This window comes from Orcinus orca, chromosome 10, assembly GCF_937001465.1.
Source record: "Orcinus orca chromosome 10, mOrcOrc1.1, whole genome shotgun sequence".
Classification (NCBI taxonomy): domain Eukaryota; kingdom Metazoa; phylum Chordata; class Mammalia; order Artiodactyla; family Delphinidae; genus Orcinus; species Orcinus orca.
This window is the reverse complement of record NC_064568.1, coordinates 27067267-27087884: the sequence shown is the minus strand read 5'-3', so window position 1 is coordinate 27087884 and position 20618 is coordinate 27067267. Positions and strand designations below refer to the sequence as shown.

Here is a 20618-nt window from a genome sequence, read left to right as displayed (position 1 = left end):
ATTGCTTTGAAAATAACTAGGACTTGGCACACGGAAAGGCAGAGAGGATTCTGCTTATTATTCTCAAGAACATAATCACTTTACTTTCCATTGACATCCTTGGTAAAGGAATTTATAAATTATATCCCATGGGATCAATGTGAAAAAAAGGAGAGAAGCTTTTATAATACATACGCACAGTTACCCCTCTTGCATGTAGACAGAACAGCTTTCTCCCCACTCCTGCCCTCCCCACTGTAGGAAGAGAATTCTGCATTTGAATGATAAAATAACAACTCTAGCTTTGCTATAGCTGTACACAGAGCTATGTTTTTCCGCAGCTGCCAGAGGGTGTGATGGGTTAGACCCCAAGTCCCAGCTCTCCTTCTTCCTTTACAAAATGAGATGATAATCCGGGTCCCATATAATTGGTGGATTGTGGTAAAATCCAAATGCCATCACGTAGAGGAAAGGAATAGTAAACTGGCTTAAAAGAAGGTAGTGTCATAAGATGGTATTGTTTTTCCTTCTCATATTGGTCCTTGAGTCTCCCACTTGAAAATATAGGTCTTAGGAAAGAGGGACTCTGTTTCTTTGAAGGGAACACAATGGTTTGAGACCCCAAACCATCACAGAATGCCACGAGGGCTGCTTTCTTAATACAGGGGCCACATCCTTTCCATGAGTTGTTGCACGAACTTGGCTCAAACTTGTAGGTTCTGTTGATGAGGAGGGATTTCCAGGCAGAGCCTTTAGTTTACGTCTTACGTGGTCAGCTCTGTATCATTGTGCTCTGGCAGGATGCTAATTATCTACAGAAGTCTGAGGAGGCGGGGCTGGTCCAAAGCACTCCGGGTTGGGATTCTGAAGCCCACTGCTAATTTTCCTAAGTGGGCTGGGCCAAAGGTCTTCCCAGCCACACCTTTCCAGGTTAACACCCCATCTTCTCTCAGACTCTGTTTTTCCTTTATGTGTATTTTGTTGCATGTGGAAGAGCAATATGGGAGTAGAAAAAAAGGTTTTGGGCCAAATAATGCAGTATGGTTGGAAATGCTTTCCTTGTGCAGATTTGGCATAAAAATAAACTTCTCTGGGAGAGGGCTGTTGGTGCCTGTTGCTCATTAATATGCTGAAATGATTTCGCACCGCCCCTCCCCCCCATTTTGAAGGTTCCTTGAGGCGGATTTCTATTCATCTCTTTCTGGGAAAAAGATAAAATGGGTGGGGGGAGAGGTGTGAGGGGGCAGGATGTGGAACTTATGCAATGTAGAACTTACGAGAAATACTACCGTTTGTGTGCTTCTTAGTTACATAAGGTTGAGGAGCTTGGATGTCTACACTGTAGATTAGTGTCTTTTTAGGGAAAAAAACATTTAGCGAGGACTTTCTTTTCAAGTACCATCAGCTAACTTTGAATTGTAGTTAACAAATGTGTAGTTAACAAATGTGGACGTACAGGACTGGTTTATTTGGACGTGGAGACGCAATACCTGCCAAGCCCACACATCACTGGTGAACAAGACACATATACATACACACACACACACACACGCACACGCACACACACACATGCACACACACAAAGTCGTTGGTGTACATGTAGGACTTATTTTTCAGGAATTTGTTTTGAACATTCTAGGGTGGAGTACACATTTGATATGGGCACAGCTACATAGAAGAAAAACGTATTCTGTTTTCATTTTGGTTTTATGAGGATCCCTTGAGTCAAAACAAAGCCCTTGATTGGAATGGCATTTACTCGTCCACGTGGCTTAGTGTCCAACAGGGAGGAAGTGCCCAGAAAATGCTAGTTGAATGTTCACGTGGGAAGGGGGCGATTTTTATGGGTTCACAGCCTAGTGGGTGGGCGGGTACCTGGCTGGGGGTCCGTGTAATCCACAGTGTAGCCATCCAGTTGGAGAAGTTCCTGAGGCTCCGCTTTTTTCTCCCGGTAACTGCACATGGCAAACGTGTACTGACTCACCTAAAAAAGAAAAGCACAGATTGTGAGGTTGGTTCTCTAGAGCCCATTTTCCTTGAAAAAAAACCCTCCGTGTTCAAGCCTGTCCTTGCCCCTGAGGCCCTGCGCTCAGGAGCTGGGTTCAAATTGAGTTTTTCCACCTCCTGGCTGTGTGACTTGGAGCAAGTTAAAAGACTTCTCTGGTCCTGTTACCTGATCTGTAGATGGATATAATCTGAGAACCTACCTTCTCACTGGCTTATTGTGCGGATTGAATGCGTTCATAAGTAGAATGCATTTAGCATCTTTCCCGGATGCTTAGGAAGTGCTGGACAAAAGTTAGAGATTATCATTACTGCTGCTAGTTTAACTGGGCTGAGCTACACGAAACTGACATTTGGGTGGGTCAAAACTGGTTGCATAGCAGCAATCTATTAGCTTTTACCTGATATGACTATGGCCCTGGCTCTGGCTGAGACTGTCAAGCTCTCAGACTTGACCCAGGCCTTTCGGTCAGAAGTTAGGGACTAGACTTTTATGCATTTATTTATGCCCTCCGTTTCTCTTAGTATTTTACTTTTTGCAGGCCAGTTCTCAGCACCGAGCCGCATGTCTCAGCCCACCCTCCCCCTTGCCACTGAAGGAGTGCTTTTGGTCACTTTGAAAAGTCTTCCCTTCATCTCAGACAAGTGCAGGAGTGACATGCTGTCACAAGCAATGAATGCTCGATCTCTAGGTGCCAGTCATGGGAGAGCCATCCTCAGCCCTGGACGGCACGGCTGTTGTCGCTGGTGTGGCCCTCACGACCCACACGGGCATCGGCCCACGTCAGTGCTGGGCGCGGGCCCTGCAGCTGCAGGCCAGCCTTCAGGTTCCTGTCGCCTCGGTGCATCCAGACCCAGCGCAGATACTTAGCATTTCTATATCTGGCTTGTCTGCAAGGAGCCCGGGGGAGAGCAAGACTCCTTCAGGCTTCGGGCTAAAAGCTCAGGGGCGTATTTACCATCCACGGATGTCAAACGTCTTAGTGAAGTAGTGCCGCATCCCTCATCTCTTAGTTCCCTTTATTAAAACAGACATTTCCTAAGTGAACTTTGATCCCGGCGGGGGACATTTTTTATCTCCTTCTCCATGGGTCTGATTTTTTTTTTTTGGTAAGAAATTGGCGCTCTCAAAGCCTGCACACATCTCCCACAGTCCTCAGCCTGAAGGTCCCAGTGGCAAGATAAAGGGAGTCCACGGGAGAACGTTTTACTGGTTGATTTATCTATTGCTGCCCTCTGTTGGTTCCTGATGAAAACTTCTGCCCGACATGGGTTTCTTGATCACGCATATAGTTTGAAGAATCTGTTCCTTATATTGCAAGGTCTTGATGGGCTTCAAGGGAAACATAAAGCCACTCAGAGTATGTTCATAAGTGGACATGTATTATGCTTTGTAATAAGCAGAACAACGAGTAACAGTCTCTTCTAAAAAGGAGGATTTAAGAGTACAAGCTTTGGGTGGGGTCACATAGGCCTGGGGCCCCATCCCAGCTCTCAGAAGCTGTCATATATAGAACTCAGAGTCTTCATCTGTATTTTACCTGGGTCTTATTGTGACTGGAGGATTAATAGAGCAGTGAAGGGCTTTTCACACCGTGCGTGGCACTCACCTAGCAAATACTCAATTTATGCATTTACGTAAGCAGTTGCCATGCATTTGGCACTAACATCCTAACACAAAGTAGCTGAGGAGGTGTATTTGCCTACAAATTATAAATCCTTTGAAGGCAGGCCTAGGGAGTCATACACCTTGGTTATATTCCCCTTACCATGAGCAAAATCTACCATGTAACGGGCATTCACTAATTGTGTCTGATTGGTTCTAGAAAAATGAGTACGTACCATCCAATAAAGAGGTTTTCTCCCTCCCAAATTTACATGTTTCTCCAATCCACTACTGATCCCACGGACAACCTATCTCCCACACCCCCTGGCATGATAGTGAACACAGACATTGCTGGAACAGTTCTGCAATGATTTTTTACCTCTCTGGCAACACGGAGATGATATAGTTCGTTAATATGATGATTAGCCAAATAGACGATTGCAGACACTTACTTGAGATCAGAGAAATATCACGACAGAAGGCTGTTATTTCAAGATTCAGGCATTTACTCTTACTACATGCTTGGGGCTTTCTGACTTTTCCTTTTTCTATTTCAGGTCCTTGCTTCTTGGAGCACTGTATGTTGCTGCCCCCTTCTGGTGATACTGTTGAAGTTGTTCCGGGCAAACTTGGGGCTCAAAAAAACTCGAATTGGTTTATTAGGACCATTTTAATCTGGAATTTGGCAACTTACTTTAGGAAAAAAAGGAGGAGAGAAGAAATGATTTGTTTTTGCATATTTCTAATTACTGCAAGGTTGGAGGGAGCCTCAGACTTTCTAGAGAGCTTGAAGTGTGAGGGAATAGCAAGGGTCTGGGAGCTGCTAAACTGTTTTAAGCCTTGACCTTCCAGAGTGTGCTGCATTGAGAGAGCTTGCCTGACGGGGGGAAGTCGGCTTAGATGAAAGTACAGTCAACAGATGGTACAGATAGAGAGACTGAGTCTTGATGACTTTGTTTAAGCTCTGGACCTAGCCATGCCAGAAAACTCTTTAGTTAATTAGTAATTTAATGAACTAACCAATATATTTCTTCCTCTTCTAAAACTTAAGCTAATTCGTGTTGACTGTTGTCATTTACAAACAGAACATAAATGCAAATGCCCTTTAGGGCCATTGTGAAGTTGACTGGGAAGAATGAACATTTATTCAGTTATAAATCATTCACCTATAATTCATTCACCTATAAATCATTCATTATATGCCTTACAATTCACTTTCATAGTTAACTTAATATTGTTTTCTGGGTGACAACTGTTGTATTATAGGGTGTTTTACATTATCAGACAATATCTTATCTCATTCAGATTTAGATTTTTTTGAAAACTGGAACGGTCAGAATTTGGGTGCATTATATTATCTCTAGGGAATCCGAAACAGGTTATGATGTAGGGACCACATTGTCTCTAACTGATGCAAGGTGTGTGAGTTCTAGGACACTGTATCTAGGACATTGTATAAACCTCCTTGAGCACAGTGCCGTCTCAGTGCTTGGTGTCCTGGAAGACATCTGGAATCAGAAGGCCTATGTTAGGATTCACATAGGCTGCCTATGAGCCATTGACCTTGAGCAAGTCATTTAACCAGCCTCAGCCTCAGTTTCCTCCAATGCGAAATAGGGATAAGACGTGTCCTTAACACAGTACAGAAATCTTTGGGGCACAGAAGAAAAATATTTTAGAATAAAAAGATGATCGAGGTGAGGCTTTCTAACCTGGTCTGGATGACGGGTTGGCTTCTTCCACTCCTCTCCTCCCGCACCCAAGGTGGGGAGCTCAGGGTGGAATTGGCACCTTCATCATTAACATTGGTTTGGTCGCCGTTCCTAATGACGGTAATCAACATATTTGCTCCTTACCATGGCCCCTGGGGTTTAGAATTAGTTTACCCAGCAATGTCCTGACTCAGGGTGCCGGGGACCCATTTCTCCTTACTCCTTGTGTTAGGGTCTGCAGCCATGTTCATAGGGCATATACTGGGGTTTCAAGGAACACAGCTGAGAGGCCTTGTCATGCCATTTGCACAAAATCATCTGTTTAGCTACTCTGACGCTCAGTTCCTTGGAGAACATAAACTCTGAGAGAGTGTGGTCGAAAAGGAATGGGAGACTTCAGTTTAAAAGGGACAATGACCTCTGAGGCAGTGTTTCTCCAAAGATGGTCACCGGACCCCCTGCATCAGGATCTCCCGGGCTGCTTGTGAAGCATACAGATTCCTGAGCTCCAGCTCAGAGTCTTCTGCACATCAGGCGCTTCCGGATGGCCCTTGGGATCTGCATTCTATTTACTTAGTTAGTTTTAGGCTGCACCCTATGGCATGTGGGATCTTAGCTCCCCGACCAGGGATCAAACCCGTGCCCCCTGCGTTGGGAGCACGGAGTCTTAACCACTGGACCGCCAGGGAAGTCCCTCTGCATTTTAAAAAACATCCAGTGCAGGCAGTCCAGGGCCATACTTGGAGAACACTGTGTAGGAACACTGAAGTCTCTGGGAGAGAAACACCCTGCAACTGCTTCATTCCCTTCAGAGCCGGTAGGGCAGACTCCAGCCACATCCATAATCATTTTAGCCTCGATCCTTAACCATGGGAATTGCTGCTTTGGCTCAACACCCCCCTAAGGGTGGCCTTTGTCCCTGGTTAGTAGGAAGCCCATTTATAACCTATCTTTGGTTCCCCAAGGTAGTAGCTCTAAAAGGAAATCTCCCTGAGAGAATTTAATAGTTTTGCATTACAGACAGAAATGTAGACTCTCTTTCTCTCTCTCTCTCTCTCTGTGTGTGTGTGTGTGTGTGTGTGTGTGTGTGTGTGTGTGTGTGTGTGTGTGTGTGTGTATGTGTGTCAGAGAGAGAGAGAGAGAGAGAGACAGACAGACAGACAGACAGACAGCTGGGGTGGGAGGGGAGATGAACTCTGAGGAGACTGGTGTTGGATGTGTTCTCCTTAGGCTTTTCAAACAATTTTCCTTGTATTCAATCTCACGGAACTCATAATCACGTTGGAAATTATGTGTTACCAGCTCTCTACAAAAAACACTCCATGAGACCCAGCGCCTGAATAGAAAGGCACATTCAGTAAGTCACTTGGGTAGCTATGACTCCTGTGTGGTGGTTTCACACTGTCCCACAGAGATCCCTCTGAGGCTGCTGGGGAGTTGGGGGCAGGATGGGGAGAATCTGCTTTCTTCCTCAGCTCCCTCACCCTTCCCCATATTTGACCAGACTGGTTCTCCTGTTTTCACTTTTGCATTTCAGTGGAAGGGTGTGGTGGCTTAAAGAAACCGAAAATCATTTGTACGTAAGACTGGATTCAACACTGCATGCAGCTGCTGGGCGCCTGTGGTCACTGCCTGAGCTGCCATCTTTCTTTCAAGCAACTTGGGATATTTTTGCTTTCCCTGAATTGGGCCAGGACTGAGGGCCTTGAACTTCTCTCCTGCAACTCTGTTGGTATTGGGGTTGTTTCAAAGGGCTTAAGTTGTTATCATTTTCATAGAATGCCTGTGTGATCACTTAAACAGCAGAGATGAAAAATTGAGAAGAATCTAAAAGTGATGCAGTATTTTCTAGGTAGGCCACCAAAACTGCTTGTAGACACTGTTGTAGTGAACAGGACAAAAATGGAAACAGAAGACTTGAGTTTTCCTCCTGGCTCCCCCATTACCTTTGTGATGGTGGGGCTGTCATATCACCTCTGCAGGCCACAGAAGGTGTTAATGGAGACTTTGGATTTAGGCTGAAACAGAAGGTTGAATTTGGGGGATGCATGTCCCCAGTGTACCTCAAGGGCTCTTTAAAGCTAGTGAGAATCACACGTACGTGAAACCTCTCATGAAATCCTTGTAGGAAAAATGCCGAGCTGTAGACAGGCTTTGGATGCCCTTTTCTGATTTTCAGAAGTGAGCACATAGCTTGCTTTGTAGCTACTGAGCGCTTCTTATCTTTTCTTGGTAGAAGGCTCAGTGTGAAGGACCTAAAACGTCTGTGCTCCAGTCACACGGCCTAGAACAATCATTCTCTTCTTTTGGGTTCAGTATATATTGTATAGACATGGCTTCACTAATATTTTCAGCACAATTCCTCTTTTTTTTTCTGAAGAGTTTTTTTCTCCCCTAAAATCTCTCCCAAAGTAAGAGGCCAGTGACATCTTCTAAGTACTTCATCATTTCAAAGATTGTCAGAGAAAAGTCTTGTGTCCAGTAACTGGCTACCTCAGTGGGAGGAGAGACTCCATATTACATGACAAGGCCACTTACCCCACTTCCTCTTGGAAGGTGTCACCAGCCACTCTCTAGGTCACACGATCTTTCCTTTCTCAGAACCACGTGAAGCATTGCCTGGACTCTTTTTCTCTCTCTTCCTTTTCCTTCTTTCTTCCACTAAACACTTCCTGAATGGCCATGCCAGACACTGAGCTGGAGGGTGTGTGTGTGTGTGGGGGGGGGGTAAAGAGGGAAGCACAGCTAGATGAGTTGGAAACAGAACTGACCCTGAAACAGCACATGGTCTACTGAGGGAGGCCAGAACACAAGTGATTCTAAGGGAGGCTGCTCTGCTAGGTGAGAAGCATGCAAAGGGGAGAATCACCCATAATCCAGAGCTGCCTCTTTTAATGTATCTTTTTTTTTTATTCCAGCATTTGAAATCTTCATCTTAAATCTTTTTTTTTTCCTTTTTAACATCTTTATTGGAGTATAATTGCTTTACAATGGTGTGTTAGTTTCTGCTTTATAACAAAGTGAATCAGCTATACATATACATATATCCCCATATCTCTTCGCTCTTGCGTCTCCCTCCCTCCCACCTTCCCTATCTTACCCTTCTAGGTGGTCACAAAGCACCGAGCTGATCTCTCTGTGCTATGCGGCTGCTTCCCACTAGCTATCGATTTTACATTTGGTAGTGTATATATGTCCATGCCACTCTCTCACTTTGTCCCAGCTGACCCTTCCCCCTCCACACGTCCTCAAGTACATTGTCTAGTAGGTCTGCGTCTTTATTCCCATCCTGCCCCTAGGTTCTTCATAACCATTTTTTTTTTTTTTTAGATTCCATATATATGTGTTAGCATACGGTATTTGTTTTTCTCTTTCTGGCTTACTTCACTCTGTATGACAGACTCTAGGTCCATCCACCTCACTACAAATAACTCAATTTCATTTCTTTGTATGGCTGAGTAATATTCCATTGTATATATGTGCCACATGTTCTTTATCCATTCATCTGTCAATGGACATTTAGGTTGTTTCCATGTCCTGGCTATTGTAAATAGAGCTGCAATGAACATTGGGGTGCATGTGTCATTTTGAATTATGGTTTTCTCAGGGTATATGCCCAGTAGTGGGATTGCTGGGTCGTACGGTAGTTCTATTTTTAGTTTTTTAAGGAACCTCCATACTGTTCTCCATAGTGGCTGTACCAATTTACATTCCCACCAACAGTGCAAGAGGGTTCCCTTTTCTCCACACCCTCTCCAGCGTTTACTGTTTGTAGATTTTTTGATGATGGCCATTCTGACTGGTGTGAGGTGATACCTCATTGTAGTTTTGATTTGCATTTCTCTAGTGATTAGTGATGTTGAGCGTCCTTTCACGTGTTTGTTGGCAATCTGTATATCTTCTTTGGAGAAATGTCTATTTAGGTCTTCTGCCCATTTTTGGATTAGGTTGTTTGTTTTTTTGATATTGAGCTGCATGAGCTGCTTGTAAATTTTGGAGATTAATCCTTTGTCAGTTGCTTCATTTGCAAATATTTTCTCCCATTCTGAGGGTTGTCTTTTCGTCTTGTTTATGGTTTCCTTTGCTGTGCAAAAGCTTTTAAGTTTCATTAGGTTCCAGTTGTTTATTTTTGTTTTTATTTCCATTTCTCTAGGAGTGGGTCAAAAAGGATCTTGCTGTGATTTATGTCATAGAGTGTTCTGCCTATGTTTTCCTCTAAGAGTTTGATAGTGTCTGGCCTTACATTTAGGTCTTTAATCCATTTTGAGTTTATTTTTCTGGATGCTGTTAGGGAGTGTTCTAATTTCATTCTTTTACATGTAGCTGTCCAGTTTTCCCAGCACCACTTATTGAAGAGGCTGTCTTTTCTCCATTGTATATTCGTGCCTCCTTTATCAAAAATAAGGTGACCATATGTGCATGGGTTTATCTCTGGGCTTTCTATCCTGTTCCATTGATCGATATTTCTGTTTTTGTGCCAGTACCATACTCTCTTGATGACTGTAGCTTTGTAGTATAGTCTGAAGTCTGGGAGCCTGATTCTTCCAGCTCCGTTTTTCTTTCTCAAGATTGCTTTGGCTATTCGGGGTCTTTTGTGTTTCCATACAAATTGTGACATTTTTTGTTCTAGTTCTGTGAAAAATGCCAGTGGTAGTTTGATAGGGATTGCACTGAATCTGTAGATTGCTTTGGGTAGTATAGTCATTTTCACAATGTTGATTCTTCCAATCCAAGAACATGGTATATCTCTCCATCTGTTTGTATCATCTTTAATTTCTTTCATCAGTGTCTTGCAGTTTTCTGCATACAGGTCTTTTGTCTCCTTAGGTAGGTTTATTCCTAGGTATTTTTTTTTTATGTGTCTTGTCGCTCCACTTACATGCTCTCTTTAGGGTAGATATCAGCTGTTTTTGCCTACTCAGCATCCATTTCTTTTTCTGGTAATGGCATGCTGATTTTGCACTGGAGACAGCTCAGTGGCACTGTGAATCAAAGCAACATGGTCTGCCCTTCTGAAAAGCTGGTGTGACACAAGCTGGACCAATCCAATTCCCTCTCTCAGATTTGGTCCTCAAGTGGAGACACAAAGACAGAAAACGGTCAGAGCTGATTTTGTCTTACAGCCATGTCAATGACACTGGCCATGGTTCCCACCACCTGGATTTCTGGAACTACTCTGGGTACTAGCTTTTATCACCAATCCTATGAACTGCCACAAGAGCCTTCCAATACACTTTTTTTAAAACCTTACTTACCTTGAGTCTGTTTCTGCTATTTGCCTATAAAGAACTGTAAGAGATCCTCTTCTGGAAGTGAGAGACCAGGTCTCCCAGTTCTTCTCTATGACCTATCAATGTACCCTTCACAAAATAGGTACTCAGTAAATGTTGGTTAGCTGATATTCTGAGGAAATGTATCTCTGGATGAAATGTCTTCCATCACTTAGCTGTGGCTTATTTGGATGGTTGGGAATAATTCCAAAGTTTGCCTTTGGTTAATTTATTTTAAGGTTTTGTTGCACCCCATAGTGATTATGAAAGCAAAGATTACCTCTTGCTTCTAGATGCAAGACAGATGCTGTTTGCCTTAGAGACACAGTAGAAGCTTGAGTAGATCTGTAGAAGGTGTAGCCTTAGAAGCTCAGGGTTGGTGGAACTTTCAAGGCCATTTAGACTAAGAGGCAGCTGCTTTTATTGTGAGATTTCAGAATCCGTAGTGCTCAAAATACTAGTCAATGCTCATAGCCAACACCATAACCCAGTAAACACCTTTAGTCACTAAATTACAAGTTGACTCACTTTGTGACATCTTTCAGAGGACAGAATAAATTAACTTTTGGCAAATTGAATTATAGCTCACATGCTCTGGTGAAACTTGCAAATTAAAAAACGGCAATGACAAATTCCTTTGTAAACTGAAAAATCCTGATGCAAAAAGCAAACAAACCAAAAAAAGGGGGGGCATGGAGATTTTCGAGGACATGCATTACTATTTCTGGAATCTTCTTTTCTTAAAGATACAATGAAGAGGGCAATAATATTATTTATATATTACTGATGTATTAGTAACGTCAATATCTATATCTACACCTGCATCTTTATATACAGAGATGTACCCTGCTGCATGGTTAATGATAGTTCCAACTGGGGGAGCCCAAAGTACCTCCAAAAGGAAAATTCCACAGGTATTAGAATCTGAGCTATATGTGCATTCATGAAACAATGTCTACAATGATTGTGTTCAAAAACAAAAAAGCAAGTTGATGAACAACATGAAGAGTTTGATTATTTAAAAAAAGCCTATGTGGAAAGATATATTTAGATGGTTAAACATAATTATAGGGGGTCTGGAAGCCTCAGACAACAAGAAGACTGGAATGTTCTTCCACAGGTGATTCAAAATCAAACTTACTAAACAATGAAAGAGATGCAAAAAGTCCAACTAAATTCTGGCTTTTCTCATAATGACTACCTTAGTGCTTTTAGAAACAGCAGATTCTTCTAAAATAATGTTAGTGTCCCTATTGCCCTAATCAGGCACACACTTGCTCCCTCCCTAGGTTCCTGCATCGCTGGCAGGGGTGGGAGTTTACTGCTCCCACATTTCATATATATTTCTGTATTGTTAGAATTAAAAAATAATGAGCATGCATTAATTTTTAGAACTTGAAAGTGATGTAAAAAGGAAAAGGAGCAGAAGGGAGCGCTCTGGGTACTGGAAATGTTCTGTATCCCTCTGAACGGTGGTTGCATGCATAAGTAATATATAGGAATTCACTGAATTAAACACTTGAGCTTTGTGCACTTAAGGTAAATTATATCAAAAACATTAATGAATCCTATCGAATCTTTAAAAATAATGGCTCTTAGACTGATATGAGAGTTGCAGAGTTACCTGCACTAAGACAAAAAATCTTTTCTTCCATCTCTTCCAGACATTCTTACCGATGGCCCATAAATACCTGAAGGAAAGCAAAAAGACCAGAGATGCGTTAATGCTTGAGCTAGTGAGCTGTTTAGCTCGCTTTACCATGAAGCTGGGTGCTCGCAAACAGGGCTCAGGAACAGATTGCAGACTCTGGAGTGTGTGGTTGAGAAGAATGAAGAGCAGCAGGCAGGGTTTACTTTGGTTTGTAGGAGGAATTGTGGCCCATCATCAGACTTGCCTTAGAACCTTGACTGATTCCAGGAAACACCTTGGAAAATGTTACATTGTACCTTAATTTGTTTATGTGCTAAACGTCTCATAGGTAGGGAAACTCCTGAGAGCTGTTGCACAGGAGAGAAAAAAAGAGTGCTAAATCTCACAACTCCAACTCTTTCACCTCCTGTCAAGTCTCTTTCAGGAAAACCTTTAGTAAACAAAGCAAACCTTGTCTGCTTTTCCTGTAATTCTGGCAAATGTAGTTATGTTACAGAAAGGAAGTTTCAAGTCGGCATAGAAAGTCCTCCCTACACCCGTCCCTCTCCCCGAATTGCTCTTCTGTTGATGGAAATTAATCTTTATGCAGAAAAAATTTAGTTAAAGGAGGGTTGAGAACAACAAAGGCACACTTCAAAGCTGTCTGGAGATTTCACGGTCAGTGTTACTAATTCATTCCTGAATTACCCTGTTGGCCTGATGGATTGATACACGTTGAACTGGCATTGATCAAGGAAGTGAGGCTGGTGGTTTTCAAGCTCTATTGGACCAAGTGAAGAGAGATCTGGTCATACTCAAACCCAATCAAATCCTCGAGTTCCAAAACTGGCTTTATGTGCTATCAAAACCCAACTGGACAACTTCCAAATCCCCACTTCACTTGGAATCAGACACAATTTCTGCTTTGGAACACAATGAAGAATGCACCTAATTAAAATGTACACTGTTTGACAAATTTCAGGGGCTCGTAGCAGTGGCTGGTGGCCGAAGTACTCAGACCTTCATGCCAGGAATCTGAGTCTTCCGGGTGCTTTTGCTTCCTCATGCTGATTCTTTAATTACCAAGTGCACTTGATTTTTACCTCCTGCCAAGTTCCTTACTTTGCTCACACCTCCACTCTTTCAGTCCCAGCACACATTTTACGGCCATGGCAAACCACAGAGGAAACTCTTAATCGGTTTCAGCAGAATGAGTTTCATCCTCCTCCTGGCCGTGGGACGGATCCTACCATCTGCATGTATGAATTTCCCTGCTGAAACTCCTTCAGTGAGTCTCCCCCACTGACACGAGGGGAGCCCGCAACTTTGACCACTCATCTTGCACTTCCATGATTTATCCCAGATCGGTCCATCTGTTGTATGATTTACTTGCCTTTTTTCTTTAAATTGACGTATTTAACAAGAATAAATTTATTTTGAAAGGAAACTTTACATTGTAGCTTTGATATACTAATTTTATATTACATAATACACATTAAAATACATAAACAACTGCTTAACTAATATATGCTTGTCTGTATACCACGAAACAATCTTGTGTACCATCAGTGGTAAGAAGAGACCCAGGGAAACCTTAGCCTATAGAAACAAAATGGAGCATCTTGACCTGGCCTAAAAATGACTTTGTTTGCTAGCTTCTGTGCCTTATGTTACCTGTAATTCCTCACCACACCATAAAGTTGCACACCCCCATAACTTTGCACGTGTTATGGTGCCCGGAATGCCTTCTCCCTGCTCCTTATGTTAGAATTCATATTATTCCTAAGTTTGAATCCTTACCGTGATGTCATCACCTCCTGGGCCCTGCAGATAATTCTGCTGGTAGTTACAATGATCACACTGCTATAATTTATTTATTTTCATATGTATTGTTTCTATTGGATTGTGAGTTCCTTGAAGGAAGGAAACTTGTTCTTTTTTTCTCAATTTTCCTTTCTAAATTCCCAGCACAGCTTTTGATGTATGGTAGGTGGTCAGTATACATTTGCCATATTTCAGTTAGTTATGAATGCCTTGGGAAACCGGAGCCATCTTTATCAAACTTTCTGATGAGAGTTTCACACATTGCATAGAGACATGCACTCCACTGCCAAGTTCTTTGAGTTTTTTTTTTTTCCTCCCAAAATATATCCCATCTATTTCTATCTCCACTGCTACTCCCCATTCAAGCTACTATCATGTCTACCCAGACCACAGCAACAGGCTCCTCTCTGGTCTCCCTGCTTTCACTCTAACTCTTTTCATTACATGGCAGACAGAGTGATCTTTTAATGGGCAAATTAGATCAGGAATACACTCCATCTAAATAAGGATGGGAAACTATAGAAGGGTTTTAAGCAGGCAAGTGACACAATTATATTTCTATTTAAGATGATCCCGGTGGCTGCTGAGTGGTTAATGCACTGTAGATGGAAAAGGCAAGAGAGAAGGCAGGGACACCAGTGAGACGGTTACAGTAGTGCAGACGACAGAAAGAGGATGGTGGCTGGACTGAGGCTGAGGCCGTGGAAATGGCTGGACGGCTGGTAAGTGCATCAGCCCCGAGGCCAACATGGTCAGCTCTGGTTATGTGGATTACCTAGCTGCCCTGGACAGTGTTCTTAACCTTCTTGAAATAATATATAAATGTATCCATGGCAGAAATGGACCTAACAGGAACCTTCAGCCAGGTCCAAGGAGAGACAGGGTTATTGGTCTGTACCGATTAAGAGTATAGTGTTCCACTTCTAGTGGTTAATCTGAGATGTTGGACAAGATGCTTAACCACTCGGTGCTCTGGAAAACAGGGCCAGGAATGGTCCCTCTCTTGCAGGGTGGTTGTGGAGATTAAATGAGATGATGCTTGTGAAGTATAAGCACGAGGCATGGCAGGAAGTAGATGCATAATAAATATCAGCCTTATTATAAAATATCTTTGAGTACAGAGGTAAGTGTATCGTTACGAGTAGTTATTAATAGCTAAATATGTGACGAGAAATCTCCTTGGACATATGTACACAGGGAAATAGATGAATTAAAAGATAAATAAGACAATGGGCGAAAATTTTTCTATTTTTAGTAATGCCTAGTAACGTTGTAACTCTCATACTTTTCTGGCCGCTACTACCAATTTTTCTTACTTCTTAACTTGAATCCACATAAAGAGATTCAAAACAACAAACACAGCTACGACCTCTAAAGTGTTTATAGTTTTAACTGATGAGAATGGAAGTAGGAAAAGGAGTTCACGTGAACCCACAGAATGTAATTCATATGGTATCATTAATTTTTTCCTTCATGATAAAAATACTAGCTACTGCTCGTGAAGTCTTACTAGTCTTCTGTGCTGTGCCAGGTACTTTATGTGAATTTATTATACCCACCCGGAAGGGTTAAGAGCTTGAATCTGGAGCTTATGTTGCTTAAGCTTACGTTGCTTACGTTCCTGCATGACCTTGGGCAAGTTACTAAACTTATCTCTACCTCAGTTTTCTCATCTGTACAATGGGGACAGTCATAATGGTACCTACTTCAAGTGTTGCTGTGAGGATTAAAGCAGTTAATGAGACCTAAAGCGCTTAGAACAATATCTGGCACAAAGTAAGCAATTATCACTCGGTATGTCATTATGTTATCACTCCTATTTTACAGCTGAGGAAACTGAAGTTCAGAAAGGTCAAGTCATTTCTCCAGGGCGCCAAGCTGGTGAATGACATAGGCAGAATTTACACCCAGAACACTCTGGTTCCAGAGGGCCCTCTTCAGCATGCTATTCTTCCTCTTATAGATGACAAACTTTGGTTTCTTTATTGAACTAAGAACATGAATGGCTATTCCAATCAAACAGAGAGGACTTGTGGTTGAAGGCTTCTGAATGGGAAAGCTGAGTGGGATCAGAGGAAAACGAACAATGCTCCTTTGGGAAGTATCATTTGGTTTGTATGAAAGAAGGGCTTTCCCTCTGAGGCTTCCTCAGAATTTATTGCTAATTTGGCACATACCAGATATCAAAACCAAGAAAAATTGAGGGCTACAATGTACAGTTTCTGTCTAGTCAGCTCTGGTTCTGTATTTTCTTAGGTTGAAACACACTCATGAAGCAGAATGAAAAGTACCTGGAGCAGATGGAATTCTGTCATTGTAGACATACAGGTGGCTTCCCCCCCTCCAGCTCTTCATTCCATAGACAGATCTACCTGTGTGGGCATTAGTGACCCTCAACTACCTCTTCAGGCTATCCAGATATTTGCAAATCTGGATTTATGAATAGGTAATCAACATTCTAGTACAGTGAGCCAAAGTTTAGCTGAGGGGTTACATCTCAAACTCAAGGTGGAAATACCTAGGTGGGAATTCTGGGTCCTTAGGTCCTTAGGCTTAGCTGCCCCATGCCTCAGTTTAATCAGCTGTAAAATGGGGTTAGCATAGGATCTACTTCATTTGGTTGTTGTGAGGACAGATGGAGATGATGCATGTCAAGTTGTTAGCACAGTAACTGGCCCCCAGTAAGTGCTCAGTAGACCTAACTCTATGCTTCCTGCAAGAACTGCACTTTAAATCTAAAGACACAAAGAGGCAAAAAATAAAAGGATGGGAAAGGAATTACGATGCCAACATTGGTTTTTAAAAAATCTGGAGTGGTTATATTTATTACTGTCACACAAAATAAATTTCAGGACCAAGAATATTACCAGGGATAAAGAAGATCATTTTATAATGATAAAAGGGTCAATTCATCAAGAAGACACAGTAATCTTAAATGTTTATGCATCTAATAACAGAGCTTCAAAATATATGATGCAAAGGTGGACAGAACTCTTAAGTAGAAACAAACAAATCCACAATTATAGTCAGATTTCAATACCTCTATCTCAATAATTTGCAGAAAATCAGTAAAGATTTAGAAGATTTAAACAACACTATCAACTAACTTGATTTAATTGATCTAATTATAGAAAATAAGCCAATGGGAAATAAAGTGGGATCCTAAATATATTGAATTAGGTCAGTCTAGGTAGTTCTGTTTGAGTCTGTGTCAATATGAGTGGTATCTTGGGGACTTATGGGGAAGGGAGAGGAGTGTGATGGTTTTGAAAACAAGAAGTCTAGAGCAATGGCACAGCTAAGAAGGTGGAAAAGGAAAGGGTATTTTAAGAAGCATGGGTAACTATTTTGTCATTCACTTTGAAAGATGTTTTCATTGCACATATAGACTTGAGTACATTAACGGTGTTGCTCCTCTGTCTTCTCACTTGCAATGCTTCTAACAAGAACTGTTTTATCCTTTTCTGTGTAACATTTCTTTGTTCTCTGGCTGCTTTTATGATTTTCTCTTTATCACTCGTTATTAGCTTTATACTTACACTGTACCTTGCTGTAATTTTTTTCATGTTTCTTAAACATGGGTTTGTTGAACTTTTTGGATGTAAGTTTTATAGCTTTTATTAAATTAAAAATATTCAGCCAAAAAAAAAAAAAAAAGCATGGTTAAGACTTATAAGCTGTGGTGCAATGAATGAATTCCAAGTGGAGTCATGGGAAGCTCTGTATTCTATTCATGTTTCAGATCCTCAGTTAAGTTGATTTCTTTCATTTCAAATGGAAAGAAAGAACACAATTCTAGACCTGGCTCTGATGCTTACTCTGACTTGGGCAAGTGTGTTCACCACTCTAATCCTCAGTTTCCTTATTTGTAGAGATTGACTCATTCACATTCATTTATGCAACAACATTTATTGGACTTATACTACATGTCAGGCCCTGTACTAGCTTCTTCGAACAAAGAAGGCAGATGCCCCTGCTGACAAGGAACTCAAAGTCCAGTGGGGAAGACAGACAACAAAATAATAAATGAAGAAATAGCTGGTATGTGAGATGACTGTAAGTGCTCTGGTGAAAACAAAGCAGAGTAAGAGACAGACAGAGGACACAGATGGGCCAGGAAAGGCATTCCGATAAGGTATAGAGACACACAGAAATCAAGGTGAGCCATGTGGACATCTGGGTGGGGGAGAAGGGGCATCCAAGGCAGAGGAAACAGTGGGGACAAAGGCCCTGCAGTGGGGGTACACATGAAGTCTTCAGGAAGAGCAAGGAGGCCAGGGAGGCTAGAGCCGTGATCAAGGTCAGATAGTAGTGGTGTCCTTATCAGACAGGGCCTTGTTGCCACAGAGGCAACACTGGCTTTTATTTTGAACGAGATGGGGAATCACTGGAGATTTTCCAGCATTCAAGTGGCAGGATCTGACTTGTGTTTTAAAAAAAATTACTCTGGCTTCAGGGTGGGAAAGAGCCTACAGGGGGCAAGGACAGCAGCGGGGGGACTGCTGACAAGACAAGTGCAACAGGTGAGAGGGAGAATGAGGGAGGCCTGGATTCGAATGATGGTGTGGAGGTGGTGATGAGAGGTTGAACTCTAGATTTACCTTGAAGGTGGAGTGACGAGAACGTGATGATGGATGAGATAAAGGGTGAGAGAGAGAGAAAAGTGTCACATGATGCTGAGGATGTTGGTCTGAGCAACTGGGCGAAGGGAGAGGCCATTTATTAAGATGGAGGGATAGTAATAACTAATCCTTGGGAGGCTGTTTCAGGGGTAAAATGAGATAATGCACTTCCTGAACTTGAGAACATCATATGGATATAAAAGATGAAAAATTAGAAAGCCACCGAGGAGATGCTCATTCTCAGATATCCCTAATACTCATGTCTTAAGGCCAAAAGCTAGCGTGGATTTTCTCACTGACATTTTTCTATTCAATAAAGTTATTCTGAATGGCTCAGTGGCTCATTCCAGGAACCACAGTCCACCAACAAGGAGTAATTCACAGTAATTCTGAGGTTTCCTCTAGGTTTTTTTTTTTTTTTTTAATTTTTTTTAACATCTTTATTGGGGTATAATTGCTTTACAATGGTGTGTTAGTTTCTGCTTTATAACAAAGTGAATCAGTTATACATATACATATGTTCCCATACGTCTTCCCTCTTGCGTCTCCCTCCCTCCCACCCTCCCTTCCTCTAGGTTTTAATAAACATCGAAGTAGACACAATTTATAACCTCAGAGTTGATTCTTAAAAATTCCTTTCTCTCTCTCATTCTCTAAGCTGTGACACTGTTCTGATATTTCTATCCTCCTTCCCCATATAATAGGGCTTCATAAAGCTATTTTAAGTTTAAATGGAAAAAAAATGTAGTTCACAACATTTTTATTTTCCTTGAATCATCCCTTGGGTAGTTAAGGTTGTCCAGCCCTGATTTAGGCCACAGTGGGTCTGACAGAGTTTTTAAGGTACCCACTGTCCACCTTTCAGAGCTGCCCTAGGCCCTCCTGGTATATTTCCCGGCAGGGGTAATTTTTAGATGGCAGCCTAGTAAAATGAAATCACTGTGGAGCCTGTCAGAAGTGAGTTACAGATTTCTTCTATCATCCATAGGGTCAAGATGGTCTGAAATATGTTAGTAATTTTATGAATGAATCAAGAGAAAAATTTCTTAATGCAGATTGGTTAGAGAACTGAAGAGAATGTGGGAAATGGGAATTTGTCCAATAAGGAAAGTAATACCTATGTCAAGTGCTTGCCGTGGGGATTAAACGAGAGAGTGTTTGTAAAACTCCTAGCACAGAGCTTCAAAGGGGCCTAGAAAGTGGGTTGAGCTACTGATCTTTTTAAGGAAGTTTCTTTAAGAAGTAGGTTTAAGGACAGATATATTCATTCATATTTCTGTTTCTCTTTTTTGTCTGCTCTACCCTCTTCACTTCGCCCTCTTTCCCTCCAACCTGCTCACTCATGCTCTCATTCCTTTAGCAAATATTTACCAAGTATTTACGAGCCAATGCTTTGCTTAAGACACAAACGCTGTTCCTGGGTGCTACAGGAACCTAACAGAATTCTCACATTCTTTGTCTTGAAACTAGGATGTTTGTATTGCAGAGGAAGGGATATTAGGGAGAAATCCCATTCAACATTTTGGGAGTATATGCCAGTAATAATGATAAGAAGGAGGGAAAGCTGACCTTAGAAACATGACACAAACATTTTCATGAGATGCTAACTGAGATGAGGCAAAGCTAGCCCTTCATCGTGGACAGTTGAAAAAGGACAGAGTGTATAGCAGGGGACTGGCTCATTCCCCTACAGCCTTCTCACGGCCACAGGCAGAAGAGCTTTGCCAAAATCCCACCTAAAACTCTAGGAATACTTTGGCCTCAAGACAATGCCATGTTCTGATGAACCTAGGGGCAGGACAGGAATAAAGATGCAGACGTAGAGAATAGACTTGAGGACACGGGGAGGGGGAAGGGTAAGCCGGGACGAAGTGAGAGAGTAGCATGGACATATATACACTACCAAATGTAAAATAGATAGCTAGTGGGAAGCAGCCTCATAGCATAGGGAGATCAGCTCGGTGCTTTGTG

The 20618-nt window shown here is 42.0% G+C and overlaps 1 protein-coding gene across 30 annotated transcripts in view; it reads right to left on the bottom strand.

The window, feature by feature from the left end:
• Positions 1-20618, bottom strand: part of CADPS (calcium dependent secretion activator) — a 783217-nt gene that overhangs the window by 165414 nt on the left and 597185 nt on the right. For all 30 annotated transcript variants that reach the window (XR_007479444.1, XM_049715275.1, XM_049715276.1 and 27 more), the window contains 2 exons: positions 12196-12262; positions 1855-1963 (listed from right to left, as the gene is read on the bottom strand). Coding sequence is in view for 29 of the 30 variants with exons in the window: in XM_049715275.1 (XP_049571232.1) it covers positions 1855-1963; positions 12196-12262 (176 nt within the window). In the remaining variant the exon portion in view is untranslated. The remainder of the gene's footprint in view (positions 1-1854; positions 1964-12195; positions 12263-20618) is intronic.